The sequence below is a fragment of the Solea senegalensis genome, linkage group LG16, assembly GCF_019176455.1.
Source record: "Solea senegalensis isolate Sse05_10M linkage group LG16, IFAPA_SoseM_1, whole genome shotgun sequence".
Lineage (NCBI taxonomy): Eukaryota > Metazoa > Chordata > Actinopteri > Pleuronectiformes > Soleidae > Solea > Solea senegalensis.
Window position 1 is genome coordinate 3,460,254 of NC_058036.1, and position 22,450 is coordinate 3,482,703.

At 42.3% G+C, this 22,450-nt stretch overlaps 1 protein-coding gene across 1 annotated transcript in view; it reads left to right on the top strand.

Annotated features, from left to right (window-relative positions):
* Positions 1-22,450, top strand: part of LOC122783102 (doublecortin domain-containing protein 2C) — a 71,484-nt gene that overhangs the window by 2,230 nt on the left and 46,804 nt on the right. Inside the window, exons 6-9 of the mRNA XM_044047749.1 lie at positions 510-558; positions 4,167-4,299; positions 6,431-6,531; positions 7,007-7,135. Of these exons, the coding sequence (XP_043903684.1) occupies positions 510-558; positions 4,167-4,299; positions 6,431-6,531; positions 7,007-7,135 (412 nt within the window). The remainder of the gene's footprint in view (positions 1-509; positions 559-4,166; positions 4,300-6,430; positions 6,532-7,006; positions 7,136-22,450) is intronic.

Consider the following 22,450-nt stretch of genomic DNA (forward strand, 5'->3'; position numbering starts at 1 on the left):
ATTTATTGACACAAATCACAAGCACTAGCACATTTTTCATTATCGCAATTATGCGACGGGTTTGTGCTATCAGAAAAATTCAAGCGATTTCTGAAAGCTGAGAAGTTGCACGTCAAAGCCAACATGTGGTTATTACGGTAATTTCACTTGCGCCACTGCAGGAAGCTGGCAAATTATTATCTTTGTCACCAGAGGAGAGAGTTGAAAATATGCAAAATTTGGTGTTTGTGTACTAAATATTGGTGTTTTTTAGTGTGTTTCTAAATGCAACTTTTTATTTTTCTTCACATTAAATTGTTCATACACTATTTTATCATGCAAAAAATTGTAAATAACTGCCAGATATTGAAAGCTACTCTGGAAAAATGGGCAAAAACACTTTGAAAAGACATTTTCTGGCCCTTTTATGGTTAAAATAAAGTCCAGATGGACATTTTGAGGCTGAGGTGTTAAAGGGTTAAAAAGAAAAAGAAAACTTATTCAGTTTTTCCCCCTGTTCCTCTCTGCAGTCAAGACGTCCTGCCTCCAATTAGAAAGAAAAGACATGCAAAGGATGTGGTAAGTATAGTTGTATCATACTTTGTTACATATTTCCCCTAAATTTGCCATCTTTTATTGTCATAATACCTCAGTAGTATCACAGAGGGAAAAGTGTATCTTTGCACACACAGCATTTCAATTAACATTTCCCACGTGTGCGGCTTGTCGTGGGGGTGTAATTCGTTATGAAACGGCGCTATCATCAATCACTGTCTGCAGGAGGCATTAAGTTACCGTTGCTTTTCACTTTGATGGGTAATCCCCACAGAGATGGGCCGGCCCACTTGATCAAGTGCAGTGAGCCTCATAGACAGATCATATGCACCAAGGGGACTTCACTGACTGAAGAAAAAACAAAAAAAAAAAACATCTCTTATTCAAACCAGAACCGGGAAAATTTGTATTGTGATTAAATACACAGTGAAATGCTTTGAATCCATGTGAGGATTGCTCTGCTGCGGGCCTGGGATGAACACCACATCACATATCGAGGATGAGAACCTGCCCACTCAGCAGGTTGCGTGAGAGATGGAGATGGGGGGGCCCTGTGAGAGATTTGTCTGACATCTGATTTTTCTAACCATGAAAGATGACAACACTGTGGCAGATGACAATTTTTTCCAGACAGAGAAAAATCCCCCTAACCTTGTTTCCAGTTGTATGTGTCACAGACCTGCATTATATTTAGAAAAATGCTGAATATTTATCAGATTAAATTCCTATTCATAGGAGGTTTTGAGCTTATTAAAATTGTATCTTGCATAACACCACAGATGAAATCCACACTGTAAACCAGGGGTACAGTCCTTAAAAAATATATGAGGAAATCAGAACCATAACTGTAGCCTTTGCCATTTCACACAGTGCCATGAGGTGGAGACAGAGACAGAGCTATAGCTTCTTTTCTTTTTTTTTTTTTTTTTCACTCACCAGCTCATTGTAATATTAGTCATTCACTAGACATGATGCTGCTGCTGCTACTGCTGCCTTCACTCCCCTCGCCTCTTCGTCCGATCCCTCATGAATTTGTAAACACAATTTGACCCATTAATAAGGACCTTTCAGATGTGGGGGGGGGGAAGCTGCATGAGACAAATATTGCACACGCTATCTTGATCTGGCACTTGTTTAGCTTAGCTGATTATACACAAATTTATAGGGTCATGTCTGTCATTAATTTCAGTTTGACCTCACAAAACAACAGCAGTCTGGTCTGAAATGCCCGTAAAAATATCCTTTTAAATGTGCTGTGTAAAATGTAACCTTGCTCTGTGGGAATGATGTCTGTGGTGTCCTGTCTGCACTGGCAGCGGAGCGTTTCTGTACCGCTGAATGGGACATCTGGTCCGGAGCAACCACTGAAGGCTAAACTGACGGCTCTGCAGAGTGCAGCACTGAAACTTTCGCATAGCCCACGTTCCCATTGGACGCCGGCATAATATGCTGAGTTGGGCTTTCACGGTCATGATGAGGTAGAAAGTTTGAGGTAGACATAGCATAAAGAGAAGATTAATAGGGGGGAGAGGAATGCAAAGAGACAGAGAGGCAAAAGAATAATGGTGCGCATCAAAGCAGTGCCTTCATATTACAGTAATCATAATGAGCAGCACCACTGTGCTGCAAATGTACTTCACACGAGGCGTCCTGTGAAAACAGTGCAGGAAGTCTGATTAAACCTTTAATAGCTGCACTCTCTGACATCAGCAATGATTTGCTGCAGCGCCCAATTTCTCCGCTTATGCGGATGATCTCACTGGTTAGGGGAAGTAGCAATGCCCCATGGAAAGCAAAAAAAAAAAAAAATGCTGTATACCCCTCTTGCTGCTGCCAGCATGTCTGCTCGCTGAGGACCAGGCCATGGGAGTGGCTCCTGCTGATACCACAGTCAGGATGGCTGGAGGCTGGTCCGTCCAGTTGGTTGGGACCCACTATTTCCCCTCGGCTATCATATCACACTGTCCTCTTGTTGACTCCTATTCCCTGCCACTTGAGAGGGCTTGCCGGATTGCTTGCTGCCTGGTCCCCCTGAGCCTCCTTCACACAAACTCTAGCACTTTCTCTCTGTCTGTCTCTCTCTGGGGCCTCCTGATACACAAAGTTGTCTGCTCCCACAAGACGTGGTACTGTAGATATATAATGCAGAATGAGAGGGGGGGATATGACCTCAGCTTTTCCACTACCGTGTTTCCACTTGTACTGCTGCTTGTACTGTACTCTCCTGGCACTGCAGCACCCCTTGTCCTCTGCATTCTCCTCCCAGAGTGATATATATACTGTATATATATATATATATATATATATATATATATGTGTGTATATCTACTCAATGGGCCGTAAACATGGAAAACAGTCTGTTAATTTTTGTCCGCCCAGATTGTATTTGGAGTCTAAACTTGAGTATGAAGTGGTTTCTCATCTGTCACGGATGATTTGAGTGTATGAAAGCAAATTAACGGCTCGCCACGGCGACAGCACCGCTGCTCTTCTGTCTTTGATCTAACATGAATGTGGACACCACAGCACTGGCGTGTGAACTCTGTTTCAACTTAGCCTCGCTGAATACATCAGGCCAACTTCACTCTTCTCTGTTGCCGTTTTATTTTTCTGCCGCGGCCCACAAACCGGCTGTAGAAATTCAAACGAATATCAACAGATGCTGCCTCTGCATTAAAAAAACCCCAACACAAACAAGTGATGAAACAATGCAGCTATTCCCCAGACGCCATGTTAGTGAGCTTGCAAACACCATTGCCAGAAGTGAATTCTGGTGGAAGCCTGAGATCACTACACTATCCCCTGAGCCAGCCCAGGGATCCGGCCAGGCAGGCAGCAGAAGTAAAGAGCACTGTAGCTGAAAAGAAACATTAAGTCTACTCTCACCTGCTCTTTGTATCTGCGTCTCTCATTCTCTGTAAGGGAGACATACCTCAGCTTGCTACCTACAGAGGGAATGAGGAAAAGAAAATTGCCTTTTGTGGAAGCATTAATTCAGATGTGTACCTTGCTGTCTGAACATCATTCTGAACTCTCCCGACTGCTCTCTCTCTCTCTCTCTTCCACTCTTTTCCCTCTCTCACTCCTCCACTCTCCCACAATGCAACTAAGTCCCATGTCTGTTTTTTTTCCTTCTCCCCTCTCCATCAATAACCCTCTGCTGTCTACTGCCGAGGAATAACTTATTCCCTACGACTCCCTCCCTTTCCCTTTAAGCTTGTTTTGATTTTCATTGTTTGATCTGGCTTGATAAATAAGACAAATGCAGTTAGAAATTCATGGCTGCCCCATCGCATCAATAAATGATTAGTTTGCCACGCTCCCTTGTGATTGATAGGTTGTGCACGGGATGTATTGGAACCAGATTAATTCAATACAGTAGGAGTCATGGGGGAGCTACAAAGCATATCAGCTCATGAAAAATTGAGGTCAATGGAAAATGTAAAAAAAAAGCGTTGAAAAGAGGAGAAACAAGTTTCGCCTCACTGTGTTTTGTCTTTTTTTTTTTTCTCCTCGTCTTTATGGAAACAACAAACTAAAACGTCAATGATGAATTGGAAAGGAGGAAAAATGCCTCAATTTGTGCCCCTCGTTTTCTCTCCTCTTCTGTCTGTCTGTCTGTACGTACATAGTTTCCACACACAGGCTTTGGTGTGGACCTTGAGCACACAGCCAGGGGCCAGATGAAGAAATACACGGCAAAGCCAGAGAGAACCAAACAACAGAGGCAGGTGTCCAGAGACACAGTTCTCTTCTCAACATGGGGTAAGCAGAGCAATTCTATAGAAATATCTCTCTCCTGCCCCACAGTAAGATTTCCACTCCATCACCTCCTCCTTTAGTGTGCCAACATGCTGAAACCTGTTGGCCGGTGAACAAATTTATATGTGATATGTTCATGTGTGGGGTTGAAGTGCAGAGGTGTGAAGAGTACTGAAATATTCTACTCTTAAGTACAAGTAAAAGTACTGGTCTAAAAATGTACTCAAGTTAAAGTAAAAAAGTAGCTTGTTTAAAATGTATTCAAAGTAAAAGTTACTCAGTTACATTTTTAACAAGGTTTGGGTTCTTTCTTGTGTCATGCAAAAAGGACATGGGGATAGAAATCTCAGATTAATTGGTTTTAATTAAAGGCAAAACATTACAAATTATTAAAATAAGGTTTCTGATTGTTTTAGCTTCTTAAATGTGGATATTTTCTTAATTTCTTTGCTCTATAAAACAAAGAAATCATTAAAAACTGACATTTTGACATTTTATGGATCAAGAGGTTACTTGATTAATCGAGAAAAGGATGGAGAGATAAACCGATTTACAAAAATAATCGTTAGTTGTAGCTCTAGTCCTCACCTGTCCTCGTCGTTCACCTGTCCCCATCATTCACTCCCAATGTGTCCGGTGCGTGATTTTTTTTTTATAATTCAGTAACAACATTTTTTTACTCAGTAATGGATGTGATTTAAACTTTCTAAAAAACATACTTCAGTACAACTAGGATTTTAAGTACACAAAAAAAAACCTACTCAATCTCAGTAACGTGAGTAAATGTAATCCATGACTTTCCACCTCTGGTGAAGTGCATGTATAGAACATGGAGGGTATGTTCCTTTGTGCTCATGATATGAACCTCGTACGTGTTGGGAACGTAGAGGCAAAATCATTTTGTACGTGTCAGAGCTTCCCTTGAAGCCCCTTGAATTATCAACCTGTACTTTTACGTCCAAACAGAACACGGCTCCGTGTTCTTCAACAGAGACATGCCTCTTTTCAGTGAAGATTAAACAGAACAAGACTTCAAACGACGTCAAGGGGGCTTAAATCATAGATGAATTCAATCAGGCTATTTTGATGAATATAAATCCAGAAAGCTCCGCTCACTCTGAGGGGGGAACAAATTGCTCCAGTTTCCCCCTAATGCGAGAATCAAAATGGTAATGAGTTATTAATCACAAATATCGCTGACAGATTATCATAAAAGTGACAAAGTTCTCCTTTTATATTTACAGTATGTGTTTGCAAATTTTATCTAAAAGGTATCCTCCGGTTTGTCGTTAATTGAGTGTCTTCACTTCCTTCTGTTTAGTTATTCAGGAGGTTTTATTTCACGGTATGTTTGTACAGTGGCTCATTCTGTGCCACAAATAACATGATATTATGTGGTAGAATAAAGTGGATAATTGCCACAGCGAGAAACCAACAATCGTTCTCCATTTGGGCCCACGTCAAGATAATGTTGTTTGTAGACCGGTCAGTGTGGAGTTTGTCTGCACAGGTACAGGATTCAAGTCTTTGGCAGGAGATTCTTTTAATTGTTTTGTCTTTTTTCAGTAGATCTGAAAGTAATGCCTGACTGAAGTGTACATGTTTTGCAGCTGGGTAATTTCCTCTTTGAGCTACGCTTCCCTGTGCATTGTTCCTTTTTATCTTTTTTCTGATTAATCTACATGCTTGGTTATTTGCTCTTTAAATGAAACACACTTGGGGCTATTGAAGGAGATTCAGGCTCAATAGTGTGTTTCATTACTCACATTCCACCATCTATCAAGTCCAACAACAGCAGCAGGAGACAGGAGGCATTGCCATGTACACTGTTCCCCCCCCCGCGTGCATCAAGAGCAACCTGTCACTGTCAACAACTAACCCTGGAGTGAAAGTTCACGCTGGCCCGGACATATTTGTCGAGTGGCAGCTGTGGCTTTTCTGTGACTTGTCCGTGGGACCATTCCACGTAAATAAACGGCAGCACTGATCACTTCTGAAGTCAGAACGGGGGGGGGATTTGAGGGTCAGTGAGGGATGGAGGCACAGAAACGCGAGTGTATGAGAGTGCAGAAGAACGACGAGATGGCGACTGGCAGCAGCAGATGAGGTAATTGTGATTAATCACTCTTCTCAGGGGGCAGTGTGTTCAATGCACGAAACAAAAGGAACGAGATGGCGGGAGCAGCGGAGGTGAAGGAGGACCTCCAGCTCAAGGTGGACCTGCCAATTGATCAGGTAAAACACAAGCCTGTGCGAAACCGCAGCCTGTGCAACTCTCTTAACAACTTTAATTTGGCACACAGTCACCACAGTCAACACTGGGCCATTTGCTGATTCCATTTCATTTAAAAGAATGCTACCAACTCTTAAGTTCTCACAATTTTACAACTTGCTCGTCTTTGTAGACAGAAGTGCAGCATTAATGTTGACACTGGTGTCGTCCGATCAATGATCAAGCTTATTGACTTGATTAAGCTCGTCCTTTTCTACATTTTCCAGCCTCAAACTGTTGATTTTACTACAGTTATTTCCCGTTATTCCTTCCATCTCTATAATCCCAGTAAGTTTATAAAAATAGTTGTCTGCAAAGAGTGCGATTTATGAATGCTCAGTAGAGTATGCTTCATAAATATATAAATATTAAGCAAAATCAATACAGCAGTACAGTCTGTGTAAGCCAAGGGGATCTTGTTTTTTTTTTTTCCGGCAGGTTAAGGCCAAGACAGTCGAGGAGGAGAATGAAGCTGGGAGTTGTTCCACGAATCCTTGCAAAGCCCGTCTCCATGATTCAGACGCCTTGTGTTTGCAGAGGTCTCTGTCTGCAGGTTCCAGGAAAGATGTGAGTACCCTCATTATAAAGTTTTGTGGAGTTAGTACGTCACATTTTAGGTCATTTAAACTTTTCGGATGAAAAAAAATGACAGCCTAAAATTATGGTAATCACCGTCTCCGTAATTACACGAGCATCACACAGACCTGATTCCGGGAAATCCGCTTTCATCCGTCTTGTTTTGCTCTCTCCATGGTTCTCTTTTTTGTGTATTATGCGCTCGTCTTCGGGGCGAGGAGAGTCGGTGAAAAGTACTGGTGCTGGATTAAAGACACCTGAGCCTCAGGTACAACTTTATGTTGCTGGGATTTTTTTTTAAAGCTTATAGCCTCTAGCCAAAGAACACAGTATGTGTCAAAGCACCAAGCTTAAAAAAAAAAAAATACCCAGAAGTTTGTGTTCAAGATCAATTGAGCTCCATAACTGTGGTTGTATTTGACATCTGCCCCCTGTCTGAGTTGTTGTGCATGTTCTCAAGTGAAGTAGGGCTGAGCTGTGCATACATATGTTCTTTCATGGATCTGTGGTTCCTAGAAATTGCACTCATTTAAATACACTTATTTTGCTCTAATAATCCCCGAGGGACAGCGATATGAAGCAGTGTAACTGTGATGAATGCGCGCAATAGTTGGGGTGATATTACTATTCCGGGCAATTTCATTCGGCTCTAAAATGAGAAGATATTGAGTCTTATTTAAGCAATCAATAACCTTGAACATTTTGTTTTAATGAAAACTATAATTTCAAGCAGTGGCAATTGCACCGTAGGGGAATGTTTTGGTGTAGTGATGATTTTTGCTGCCGTATGCACTTTTGCAATAAAGATATTCTTATCGGGATAATTATTGACTTCTGGGGGCCAGTTATGACCCTGGCTAAAGACCCCATCAATAGCTTAATTCATTACTTATCGCTTTTAGTCATACATGCATGTTGCTGATTCAGATTGGCTATGGATCGCGCTCTACGACCGTTACATAATGGAAATTAATAATAATGATCCCTACAGTATACAGAGACGGCTACTTTTTGTAATAATCTTGCCGTGTGCCTTTTTTTTGATTTGTCAGCGTTTGAGTGACATCAAGAGAAGGTAGTTTTTATTGTTGTTGTGAGTTCTCAATTGAACACATCCTCAGTTAGACTCATCACAGTGTCAAAAGTAAAATATGTCATCTTTTAAAAACGTACAACTCGTCAGGACACCTCAACTTAACATAAATCTCCCCTTTTACTGCAATTCTTTCCACCCTGTTGTTTGCTTTCTCCGTGTTTTTTCAATATTTTGATATAAGCTGTAACTTATCAGGCTGGAAACGATGCTGAAGGTGAGACATCCTTACTTTAAGTCCCACCATCATTCATGTATACTCTTTTTTTTACTTTGAGGCCAAACAGACTGTCGCTGTCTCGTTGTCGGCAACCTCATCATTTAGAGGGCTGTGAATAATAATGAGGGATAACTGCGCGGCTATGACTCATACTTTGAGCCGAGTTCCAACAGATTTCCTCCCACTCCGGCGCTCATATGTGCATGTGAACTGCCCCGCGCGCTTCATATATGTGCATGTATACAGTCGCTATTGATGACCAAATTCAATTACATGATTACATTTTCAGCCAAAGCATTAAATGATTTATTGCATTGAATTTAAATAGTGAATACATTTGCAGACAGCACACCGGCGGAGGCAGTTGTGCGTGTGCGATATTGACCTGTGTAGTCCAGGCCAAATAAAGAATAACGAGATTCAGCATCTCTGCCAAGTGGAGATGTCCACTGGGAGTGAAGGCAGGATATCTCTGTGGAAGTGAGCATACAGCATGGTAGAGTTGGAATCTGCTGCACATTTATCAAAGCTTTTCCTTATAATCACTTGACTGACTTTTGTTGGGCTTTCTGAAGGTTGGCGTTTCTTTTAGAGTGCACTTTGTTAAAGAGCTGATTGATTTCATGGGCGGTGGGGGGTGTGGGGTCTCTGTCTATGTTGTGGATGTCATACACTTTGAGGTAATGTGTACAAGGGTAGGTTTGCGCTCACTGGCGTCGTGTCATGTTTACAACTATCATTTGTTTTGATTTAACAATATTGGCTGATTTATCAACCAGTCAGCTAAGCATTTTTCTTAATTAATATTGTTAGAAATGCCAATAGGACTGGGGATGTTTGATCAATTGTCTTCCTCTTCTTAAGAATTTTGTGATAAAGAATCGAATCACTATTGACCGTGGGATTGATCCATTCTTGCCTTTACCAATACCAGTCCATTTCATTTGCCTTTCAGGCGCTTTTCCATGCTCCTATTCCCCAACGTTTAGGTAAGCCATTTTGTGGGCCTTATTCACCCCATGCAAGGTCAACTATAATCAACTCTAGACAATGTCACCGCCTTGCTTTTCCAGAGAGCCCGTCAGAGGAGGACCATTCCTCTGGGCTTTTAAGGACCTGCTGCATTATACCATTCAATTACTGTTCATTAGACAGTATGCAGCCATTAATCAGACTGAGATGTTCTGCTCGTCCTCAGCGGGGACAATGAACTGGGGAAATTTATTCTGGCTTCCTCTCTGGGCCACCGTTTAGTTGAGAGAGATGACACTTTGGAATGCAGTGAAGCTTTCAGTACAGAGACATCCTCAACTGAGCTGCTACTCCTCTCTCTCTCTGTCTGTCTGTCTCTCTGTCTGCTTTTAAGTCAAGTGCTCCGCTTCATGCAGCCCTGTTTTTGAATTTTATAAAACACAAGCTTTGTCAGAGATTTACTGCACATGTAGGGGAGTATTACGAATCTGATATATCACCAAAAGGATGGAAACCTGACAGATTTACTGATTAGAGCTTCATATGCATTCAATATGACTAGATGATGATATGAGAAACTGATTTATGATTTCCAGGAGGTTAAAGAGAGGGAGGTGTCTTCCAGGCTCAGCAGATTATGGTCATGGATGTCCCGGTTTTTCAAGGGTAGGTTCATCAAAGCATAAAGCCCGGTAGTAGCTCACTGGCAGCAGCGGCGGCCCCCGCATTCCCCTCCGTAGCACCTAATGCACTCATAAAGAGACCACTAATACACTCTGCATTACCAGTTCCTCCCTCACATTGCATGTCACCAGATCCGCAACCACCTCTCAACATCTGGGAGGGCTTTATGCCATACTTTATGGAGACCATCTGGTTGAGTGGGTTTTTTTGCCTCTCCAATCTCAAATGACTTATTCTGGTATTAAAGGCACCTGCACATCAAGGTGTGCAACGCTGGAAGCCTGGGATTATTCACCACTCTTTTTTTATTTTATACCCCATGTCCTTTTTGTAATTTTGAACCTCTCAGCCTGTTCTTTGTGACCATGAGAATACTTATTTTTCCCCTCTCCATGGCTTCTTATTTTAAGAGGACTCGCATGGTCTGGCTTTTATTTGTTAGATGTAGAGAAGAACACATCTGAAAGAATACAAAGTGTGGGCGCTGTACACACTTTATTGTCGGGGAAGGAAGCTAAGAAATAAAGCGGCGTTAAAACACAAACCAAATCATTGATGTAAACATGATATCTCCTTTGTTGGGGAATGTGCCTCTCAGTTGGTTCAGGCAATTTCACTCTAATTGCCGACAAAACATAGGCTTTGGTAGTGAGGCCCATTCAGTGGTCTCCCATCATCCTCTATTGTCCCTTGTGGAAAATTCCAAAGGTGACTAATGGAACAGGATGTGAATCTCTGCAGGTGGTTATCACCGTTTGCCCTTCAGTCTGAGGTTCTCTCGGTCAGTGTGACACCGTGAAAATCGCTGCATCCTGATCTGAGCAGGCTCCCCACCTCGCGCGCATGCCACCCATGCTTTCGTAAAAAAAAAAAACCCTGATAATTACACATCCATGTGCGTGCACATTTAGACATAATCAAACAGACGGCAGTTCAGATCAAATATTTCTCTTCTACATGCATGCATGGTTTTTACCTAGTGTCCTTCGTTATCCTCGTATTGGTAGTGTTGGAGTTTTCGATCCAGCCTTGTCCCCTCTAGTACTGTCTTTGATTTCCCTGTTGAATATCAATGGACATTGCGGGGGGGGGGCATTCAAAAGTATTACAGCACGTTATTCCTCACAGACTCCAGACTGACGTACTCATTTTTTTTTCGTCCCTATCATGTATATATTGTTGTTTATGAATGGTTCCGAATCATTCATGCCTCATGTTCCCTCGCTGTCAGTGTGGATCTGCACATGACACAAGATGTGAAGCATCACCAGTCTGCAGCCATAGAGAAGGGAAGTGCAGGATGAGAGAAAATTGTTGAGCGTTTGCATCGAGAGTGTTTCTACCCACTCACCTCGGTTATTTTGGTTTTCCACTAGTGATAGTACCTGGTACCTGGTATGTTTTTTAGTACCTGCTCTGGCGAGGTTCCAAGCAAACTAAGGCGATACTATGCGTGACTTCGCCAGACTGCCGGCCACTGATTGGTCACAGGAAGAGACGTCTGACACAAGAATCAAGCCGAACAATGCCGAACTGTAGATCAGTAAAAAAGTAATAATCCTAAAAACGTGGGTTAATCTCCAACAGTTACGGGGAAATGTCTAAAATCTCAATATTTAACAGAGGAATCTGCTTCACAAACCCCGCCTCTGTATTTCAGTCCAGTGACTGTGTCAGACGGAGTCTGTGCTCTGGTCATGGAGGAAATACTGAACAAGTCTTTTTTAATTAACTGATTCTAATGATTCAGTTTCACTGAAAACAACGGCTTTACAAGTCACTAGTCACTCGTTTGTGTGTGTTGTGGTAGTTTCATGCAGTGATGACTCCGTGTTGAATAGGTTCTATTTTTTAAATAATGCATTTAATTTAAGGGCGCCTTTCAAAGCACTCAAGGTCACCTTACAGTACATGATTAAAAAAACACAACAAAAACAAATAAAATGCTGGCGATAAAAATACAAATACAGGTGATAAAAATACTGTGCGCCTATTTTGTAGGGGAAAACCACCCTGTGCCGTGCCGAGGCGAGCTGGGACCATAGGTGGAAAAGAAGCTAAACAAAAATTACCGGTGTTGCATCAAAATGTCAATATCTGCACCACTTTCTCTCCTTGAAAGGTATTTTTCAGCGGAAAATTGTTGACCTTTTCCTAAAAGCAAATCTACCAGCAAAGTACTTACAGTCCTCCTTAATGTGCTGCACTTTACCAGGTAGTTCATCTTGACTTCCGTGTGTAAAAACAGAAGATACTACCGGGTTCAGTTTGGCTGAGATTCTCCTTCAAAAGTTATTGGCACCGTGTACAATGGCCTTGTAATTTATGGGAACTGTTAGGGCCTCTGACAGAAGTTGTAAAGCATCTTGACTGATTGGGTAGATGTAAGATGTGTGCAGTCATGGCATATTGCTGCCTGTATGTGCGCGCGACATGCAGAGAGCCGCAGAGCTCGCTCTGTCACAGATAAATTTCTCCACACAGTCAAATTAAGTTGTTGTAAATCACCTCGCACACCCGAGACTAGTCCTGAGTGACGACCTTTACGCCTATTTGACGTTAACTCTTATTTATGTTAATCACATCCGTATTATATCGACAGTAAAACTGTGTCATATTCTGAAAAGGTCATTGTTTTGTAGTGTAGCATGTGGCGGGGACGGAAAAATATACCGACTTTTTGATTATAAAGTTTAAGTAACTTACAGATGCTTGATTACATTGACATCAAACGTATAATTAAAACCAACGACAATTCTTCTCATGCAATTTCTTCCTTCTCAATCATTCATTCCTTGTAAAGTTCTTATTCATGCTTTGCTGAGGGAGAATCAGAGTCTCTGTAAACCACAGTAAAACTGGAATCAAATGTACACTTTACTTCTCCTTCAACACATACATGCCTTCAAAAGACAGCGGCTCCCAACAGCAAAGACTCTTCTTTTTTGTTTTACATTTACATGCTGAAAAATAACAAGTTCCAGAGACGGCGTGTTGAAAATCACACATTGTGATGTGAGGGAGACGCTACGGCGTGTGATCTTAGCCGCACTCGGGCTCTGTGAAGTGCACCACTGTCCAGTTACACATTGGCTTTGATTGCCAGTTTGTTCTGTGCATCGCTCAGAGCTTTTGAACTACATCCCCAAGATGAAAGCCACTGTGCGTCCACTGTGGACTGCCGCTGTTGCTTATACGGGGACGGGCATTATGTATAATTTATTATACAATGCATCCTGAGACGACACCCTAGCGCTATTCCATTTTAACTCGATGCCTCTTTTTTTCTCTTCTCTCCCTGTATCTTGTGTTGACTGGAGTCAATGTGTATGATGCCACTTAGGTACGTCTTTGTTGTGTCCAGCAGAGAGACTTTGATAGCATTCGTTCCCATGGTGAGAGAATCACTCATCCTTTCTCTTTCCTTGCTTTCTCTTTTCTTTAACAACCATAGCCACAGAATACACTAGTGTCAGACTCTGCTCTGGACCAGACGTTCTCCCCCGAACCACCAGCTGCTCATGTACGAGATAAAACAGTGTTATAAACCAAAATAAAAATGTCTTCCCTCTTGACAGCCCCAGCGTGAATATATGGCCTCTTATTTCAGCGACTCTATTGCATAATTATGTATGGTTATGAATATTACATGGAGCCTCACACTGAGCGCATGGTAAGATGCCTAATTGCGGAGTTTAATTATTAAGAAGCAAAGGTCCTGGGCAGATTTTTGAGAGAACCACTTTTGATAAATTATTTTTTGCAGTTTTCTGATGAATTATTTTCAGGGGCTTGCGACTAATCAGTTTGGCATTGGTGGACATTGAAACCGCTCTTAGGAGAGACTTATCTTCCCGTGGAGAGGAATTACTATGCTGATTAAATCCACTGAAATCAACTAATAACTTAATGAGTGGATGGATGGTTGGAGTAGATGAGGAGAAAAAAAAAAAAATATGAATCATTGCCTCTCAGCGTGGCAAACACAAGGGCGCAGTGATGGTATGAGGACGGTTGCTGTTGACCTCGGGGCACAGCTTTTATATTTCTGTGTAGCACGCTGGAGAGTATGTGTGATGGTATGTGCTAAAGAAAAAAAACTCATTAAGCTCAGTGTAGTACTGCGTTATGCATACGAGTCACTTCAAGGAGAAAGTCCAGAGAGGCTGACTAAACAAGGAATAATAAACTAGTTCTCCCTCCAGAAATGCCAAAGACACTAAATACAGCTGTTTGCATAACTACAATACTAAGTTGCTGCTGCCACTTCTTCCTCTAAAATGTACTTTAACTGAAGCGCCCACACACAAAAACATCCCTCTGTAGTTATGTAGTTGGTTGAAGTGCGCTTAGCATGCAGAAAAGTCGAAGTCCTGACCCGGGCTTTGTATCAAAAGCTACAGTATTTGAAAATGAATAAAACAGGCTTCTCTGCGTGTTACTTCAAATATAGAACCGGCATACAGCTAATGGCAGTATTACAGACAATAAGAATCATTGACCCACTTGAATGGAGTCCTGCGTCACGCTGCGACCGTGTGAGGAGTAGTTCACCGCAACTGTATATGGGCTCAACCGCGGGGGCAATCGCTGGACCGCCTCCATTCCCCCTCGTGAAAATTGCATGTCGGTCTGGCACTTGTGAAAAGCAGTGGAGTTGCTTTTCTCAAGGCAGCACAAATATGTGAATAATTGATCGACGTTGATGTGAGGATCACCTCGGTGTATCCACTACTTGTTTGGTGGGCAGGTGCGTGGCCATCTGTCAATATCCTGTCAGTCGTTTCACGTGGCAGGCGCTCTGACCAGCTCAGACACCTCGGTGAGCAGCTGTTTTCAGTGTGATGGATGGAAATAATGGGGGCACATTAAATCTGTTCTCTCGCCGTGGTGTAATTGCAGTGATTATAAATGATGGATTGGACAAAATGTAATAATTGATCCATACTAGTAACCAGTTTTAATGTTGCATCTGATTGGAATGAGATGTCTTTTTAAAAACAAACACTTTATGGTGAACATTTAGAAAGTATTTTGGACTCTTGCCTTTTGTAGTCCTTGTTCATGACCCAGTTGGAACAAGGGCCGTTCTGCCTGGAGTCTGTATGTTCTCCCCATGTGTGCATGGATTTTCTCCTGGTTTCTGGTTTCCTCTCAGGGTCCGTCCACACGGAAACGGGTTTAGGTGAATATGCTTACTTTTTTTATGCCGGGAGGCATTCCGTCTTCACACTGAGACGGTGTTTTAGTATTTTTTAAGAATCTCAAAACGCCGTCCTCGCATTTCCGTGTAGACAGAGAATACGCTACTTTGGAAAACAATGACGTCATATTCTCACAGCTCTCTCTTGCGCTGTCATTCATTGTCTTGTGTTGTTGTTGATTGTTGTTGACAGTTTTACCAACTACTGTCAATGAAATGTAACCAATGTCAGTCTGAAAAGATGCTAGATATCACTAGAACACGTCCTGTCTAGAGATTTCACGCACAAAATAAAGAGAGGAGAACTTCAATAAACAAAACAGATCAGTGATTGTTCCACACACGGATTGGGCTGCACATCCAAAGCTCGTCAGTGACTCCGTTTATGTGCACTGTGTGTGTGTGTGTCCGACTCTCCGCCCCCGATTTTTCTCTCGTCGCTTTTTTTTTTACAAAAAAAGAGAAGTCGCCGGGCGTCTGTAAAGTTGCTAAATATGCACGCATGCTGGCGTTTAGCTCACTTGGTAGTGCTGCAGCCCTATGTTGGGGTTGCAGTTTTTGCTGCAGGCGGCACCGGTTCGAATCCTGCATCGGACAGCCCTTTACTGCACGTCATTCCCCCTCTCTGCCTCCCCATTACCTGTCTCTCTCTGCACTGTACTATATATTAAAGGTTTTAAAATCCCCCAAAAAATATACTTGAAATACGCACACTGAAATTGCACATTGAACATTAAACGGACGTACTTTCTCCGTTTCTTTTATTATATCTAATGTTTAAAGCGTCGTATTCTCTGGTTTTTGGTGTAACATAACACCAACAGTCCTCCCTGTACTCAAGATGGACAGGTGGTGTTATGAAAAACCTTTTTCCGCCATTGACATCATCCAGAGCCACCTGAAGGCCACTTTCCCACCTCTATTTCTCTCTCTGTGTCTCTCTCTTTGTTTGTTCCAGCCTGGTAACTGCCCACTGTCTGAAGCTAATGGCTGGATACACGGCTAAAAGCTCTCAGTGTGATAAGGTAATGTGAAGTGAAAGAGAGGGAGGAAGTGAGCGCCGTATCAGTGGGACCATATATACTGATTATACAGTGATGAGAAAATGGTCTAAAAATAAAAACAAATGGAGAATGCCACATGATATCACTGCGCCCCAGATTGCTGACTGCGGTGTTCGGAGTCGTTCCCAGACCGTTATGGAGCAGGCATGACAACAGGAGCCGAGACTTACTGCTGTCCTCTAAGCTGACCTCCCCGATGTCATACCAAATAAAATAAAGTCGGGTAACATTTTGTTTTGCCGATGCATGAATGGATTATGAATATTACATTGACGATTGCATAATTCAGTGTTGTTATTCTCGCAGGGTTTGTGGTGTTTTAGTGGGCTTTTATCTGTCATCGTTGGCCATGTTGAGCTTTAAAGGCTTCTTCATTCACTTCACAATTGAGCCTCTCGCTTTGACTCTCTTATCATTAAGTGCCGCAGAGTTTATCCAGTTCAGACTTTTGTGAGTCTGTAAATGATTGCAGTGATATGCAGTAATTTGCCTAGCTTTCCCAGGCGGCTGACGTCCTACCAAGCTATTCCATCCTCTCTACTCTCACCTTCTCGCATTTGCTCCTTTGCTGCCTTCCTCCGTCACATACACAGATGTATGTACACATTTATAGATTTATCTTTTTATTTTTATTACTGCCTCATTTTGCATTGCTCACAGACTCTCTCTTTCCCCCTGTTGTTTTTCTTTATCTTTTGCCGAGACTGGTTGTCCTTAGTAAGATGGATGTGTGCACTCCCAGGGCAGATGGCCCTGTTGTTGCTCTGTTGTACCCAGCTCACACTTTAACACCCGGCCTGCTTGTCTGGTCTGACGGACTGTTGCCTGGGGAAAGGACTTTAGTCCTACACTGTGCAGCAAACAGAGGCTGTGCAGCTGACTGCATGGGTGCTCACATCCCTTTTTTTAAAAGGGAGCAGACTCCAGCAGACTTTGTGCCTAATACACACATGGGGTTTTTGATTAAGAATATTAACGGTAAATATTTATTTTGGACATTTTTGTTAAATTTCTTATTACAAGGGCAGCCAATTGAATACTTGGAAATTCAAAATTTCAACCCCAGAGTGTCCTTGCCGGTCACCTTTTTACTTTTGTTACATTTAAAAAAAAAAAAATCAAGGAAGTTACCTTATATGGTTCCTTTTAGAAAACATTTTCTAAAAGTATTAGAAAAACCCATGTAAACTTAAAGGAACATTTGTTTTTAGTGTTAGGGTTGCGGTTAAGGTTCCCTAACGCTGGACCTGCTGCTGATTGGTCCGACGGCGTGACGTACAAATGATGTTACCATTTGTAATCTCTTGCCTAAAAAAAGGCTTAAAAGCAGATCAATTTCAGTCGAGACGACAGTATTTCCTACTATTTCAGCGGTTTGATCTTCTGAGTTGTTGACATTTTGACTGAATAAACGGTAACTCACCAGATTCTAGATCGTCAGTGCATAAATAGAAGATATCCCATGATGTCCCAGGGTTTTGCACTTACTACCACACTTGGCAAAGCTCTTTCTCCTTGTGTTGTACCTATAGTGTCACATTTCATTAATGTATGTTAGCAGCAACTTATCTAGTGTTGATTTTTACTGGTCGTCTCTGCAATTTTATATTCATGTATTCCGTTTCAGTAGATCAGTGATCTAATTGGTTTTAACCAAAAAAAAAAAAGAAAAAAAGGTAGTGCTGCTTCATGTATATGCTGCTCATGTTCAATCTTTGTGACCCCCCCTAGCTATTAACTACCTCAGACTGGGCATCACTTTGCAATGGCGGTAACCTGTGCCTTTTTCGATTGATTCATTCCATTTCATTGCCATGATAAAGTTTTACAACAGCTATCATTTACCGGCGGCATGCACGGGCCTCTTTAGGAGATCTGTGCTCGATTTCTGCACGGTGATCCAAGGATGATAAATCACTGGACACACATAAATTACATCAGTGAAATCATATGCAGCGTGGGCTTTTCGTAGGCACATATGTAAATCCAGTCAGGGATGTTCTGCTGCGCAAAAAATTATCGTCTTTGTCTCCCCTCTAACCATACACTTTCTTTCATTTCAATCTCGGCAATGCAATTGCAATATTGTGCCTTAGCTGCTCCTATCACATGTAATGAATGTGCTGCCCCAAAGCTGAGAGTCATAATTGATTAAAAAGCACGGTGTTTATCTTTGCCTCATTGTGGAATGATGAGGATATCGTATCGGTGTGCATGGGTGTGTGGAGGTGTCCTGCTCGTCTGGCGTGTGGACAGGACAGGACAGGACCTCAGAAGTTGCATGTGCTGCGAGCTCTGTTTCATCCTACCTAATGAAGAAGCTGCGAGCGTGCTCTTGGGTCACTGTGGGAACGCATGTGGTGAGGTCACTTCAAAGGCGGGATAATGACGGATTAAGTCTAAATCATGTCCAAGCTTTAGTCGCCGCCTTATAACTAGCCTGTCGCTTTGCATTTTATTCAAAAATCATGGGAACATGATCTGGTAAACTGTGCCTGCCTTAATTTCCCTTGTTCATTTTTCAATACGCAAATTCCCCACATCCAGATTAATGGATGGTGCTGGGCAGAGTGGTGGGCCTTTTTTTTTTTAAACCCTTGATGGTTATGAAATATTCTTTCATTAGTGTTCATATATATGTCCCCATGTCTTCATGTTTTAATGCTCTGCTGTCTCTGCAGTTCCTTATTGCTGTGTGTTGTGTCCGTGACAGTGATACAGCTTTTCATTTATGACAGCCCGGCTTGCAACCAAGATATTATATCCTTGGCTAGTTCTATTCTGCATTCGGAATTAACTAACACACCCAAGGGCCTTATTGCTCAGTCGATGAACGGGTACAGCAGAGGAGTCTCCTGATCGTAAAGCAGAGACATAACGCTCTAACCCTTGGAAGTGTATGTGAACCAGAGATGGTTTGGTAGAGGGTGATACTCGGAGATAACTGAGCTCTTAGCACTCTTATGGGCAAGGAGATGGCACATAAATACACTGTTTTACTGCCATTCATCTTGTTCAGTGTATAAACCTCACAATCTTTGACCTCAGGCCTGCAGTTCCTGTAGAGTCACAGGTATGTAGGAAGCACTCGGGGAAGTGTAATTGCTGTTGGAGTGATTTATCCCCCTGTAGGCCCTCTAAGAGCACTCAAACACTCAGATACTGTGGTCAACAACGCACCCTAGCAGTTATAATCAAGGAGACCCGCTGTGGACTCAGGCACCAATTTGCTTGTTTGTGAGGAGAGGTGCAATGTCAGGAAATATTTAATGAATTTCATCCGTGATTCAGAAGAAGTGGGCCCACTGTTATTCAGGTTCCAGGAACCTTCCTTCTGGACATTTTCTTGATGAAGCCACGGCGACTGCTAATAATCAGTAGCTCAGTTGGATCACAGAGTGTATTAAGTTAACAGTTTTAAAAAAAATTGTCTTGTTTGTGTTATGAAAGCTGCTGGAAAAGCTTGCTTATAAATCATAAAGGCATTGCGCGGACCGTGGTATACTCGCACGTCAGGGTCCTGTAGTATCTGACTTCACCATCGGGTGGCGGAAGAAAAGAAGAAAAGAACAATGCTACAGCTCCCTCGGACACGTCACGGCAGGGGAGTCGGGGTGTCAGCCGACTCCTGGGTTGCCAGGTTGAGGCTTGGCGACGAGTACTTCTGTTCTCGAAATGTTTTTTCTGCTTGGTGAGTGGGTCTTAATACTAGTTTGCACATGTGCTGTCCGCGTTCACCCAACACGGTCTTCCAAAATCTGTGCTGCATATAATGGGCCAAGATATCGTTAATTATATTAGATATGTCGTACCCAACCAATCAGCTGGGTGACTGCAAACTCCCTCGCAACATATAGAAAAACGCACACACGGAAAATGAAAAGACTTGTCAGTTGCAGCGGTAATCCAATCTACTCTGTATGTTAATGTACACATTTCTGTTTAAATCACCAAAATACATGCATTTTAATCTACCGCTGCACATGCATTAATAAGATAGACGCCATTTAAGTGTTAGAGTGAACACTTAGCGGAGGATTACTGAGGTTGACTGCGGCTCGTCCAGCCTCTGTCCGGAGAGAGAACGAGCCGAGCAGCAGAGGCTCATTTGTTGGCGACTCTGTGGCGGCTCCCATTTCACCTGGGTTCTCCTATGTTTAATTGGCCTCATTATGTGATTAACTTAGCACATTTACCTCTTACCCTCAAGGCACAGCTTTGAACACTGGCAGACCACAAACCCTCCCAAAGTCACTCCATCACTGAAACCACAATGTCAGCGTTTAGTCTGGCCATCACATTCTACTGGGAAGTTTTCATTTTCCTGCAGAGATGCCTATTTGCCTGTATTAACCCCTGCACCTTTGACTCAACACACGCCGCTTTTTAAAAATGCAGTAATTCATTCTCGGATGATTAGCAATATATCATTGTTTCCTTAGAAATGCTCAGTATGCATATTATGTTGCTTATCATGCTTTATATGCTTAGCGTGATTTCTGCAAGGTCTGTAAATTGTTGTATTATGCATGGCCCGCGTTGTATCGTCTGGGTTGATGTTGAGGTTGCTTTCAGATCGCAGCGGCACACTTTGAAAAAGTGTTTTTTATCACAAGATATAAATCAGTTTTATTCCAGCAGTGCAATAACAACACATTGCAATGCAGCAGTCTGTTCAGGGTCACTGAATTGGGTTGATTCCTTTGCCTTTTTTTTTTTTTTTTTTATCAACCCCAGTAATGGAGCATGTGGAAAGAAACAGTCAATTTATCAAATTCAGATTCAAAATCTAATATTTGGAAAGCTGCAGTTTTTTTGTTTGTGGGCTAATGTCCTGGGAGCATTGTATGGGAAATGAAAGGAGGAAGATGAAAAACAAAATCCATGATGTTTATGTATCCTGTCTTCACAGGAAATCTCACAGGTCCTTTGTTCTCGTCCCCCTGACACTCGGATGAAATGACCAGTAAAGTGCCAATTTTACTAGGCCACTTGTTTTTTCGGCAACAAAGTCATAGGTTTTCTTCCTTGTTTAGGAACCAATGGTGTGAACGTGGGGGGAAGAGTGCACACACATGTGCATGTATGTGTCTGTGAGCTGGGGCAGTGGAGGCGAAGAGAAGTTTACAAATGGGATCCATCATTTTTCATGCACCGCGGTGACATCCCCCTGTCAGCCAATTTCGCTCCGATAGCCCAGTCCCTTGGTTCATTGATATCTGCATTAGGGACCTTTGTTAAAGGTCTCATCTAAATGCATTGAAAAACGCCTTGCTCCCTCTGTGTGTGCCTCCCTACTGTTAAAAGTGTGTGCATGCATGCATGTTGGCTGAGCAAAGACTTGCCGACTTGGCTTTCTCCACATTATGGTTGGTCTTTGTAGCAAAACAGTGTGGTGTCACTGAACCTGCGAGAGGGAAAAACAACAACACAGAAAACCATCAACAAAGTCACCAAGCGCTTTACTGTTCGTGTTATTCATGTAATTAAATTAATAATGTCCAAATCAATGGGGGGGTGGCGCGTGACCTGGTAACTTGTTTTAAGAAGAGTGCAGATGGCATTTCATTTCAAATTTGTATAAATCTGCACAGTGCTTTCTGTATGTCGTCGGTTCGAGTGTGACCATTAACCAAAACACTTCAAAGCCACTTCATTTTATTCCACTAAAAGCACTTGTGCTTTATATTGCGCACTTGTGCTGTGCTGCAGTTCAAAACCTAGCTGGGCTGTACATCCCTCGCTGCTATTAAGACAATTTAATTTGCTATTCCTGTCCGTCTATTTTACAGAGCCATACCGCGATACCGCTGAGGTGCCGAGGGGCTAATGTCACTGTCAATCCGCTGTCCCCTCAGCTACAATCTCGTGGCTTAATTTCCACACACATCAAAAGTACCCTCAAGCATCAAGAGGTCTCATTCGCACACTGGAATCTAAATTGGCCTTAACCAAACTTAACACATTGGTTGTTAAGCACTCTGAACAATTTCAGCAGGTGTGTCTTCATTTTGGTTCGAGCCGTGCACACCCACAATCTGGCATTCCATTAATGTTTAATATAAATGTA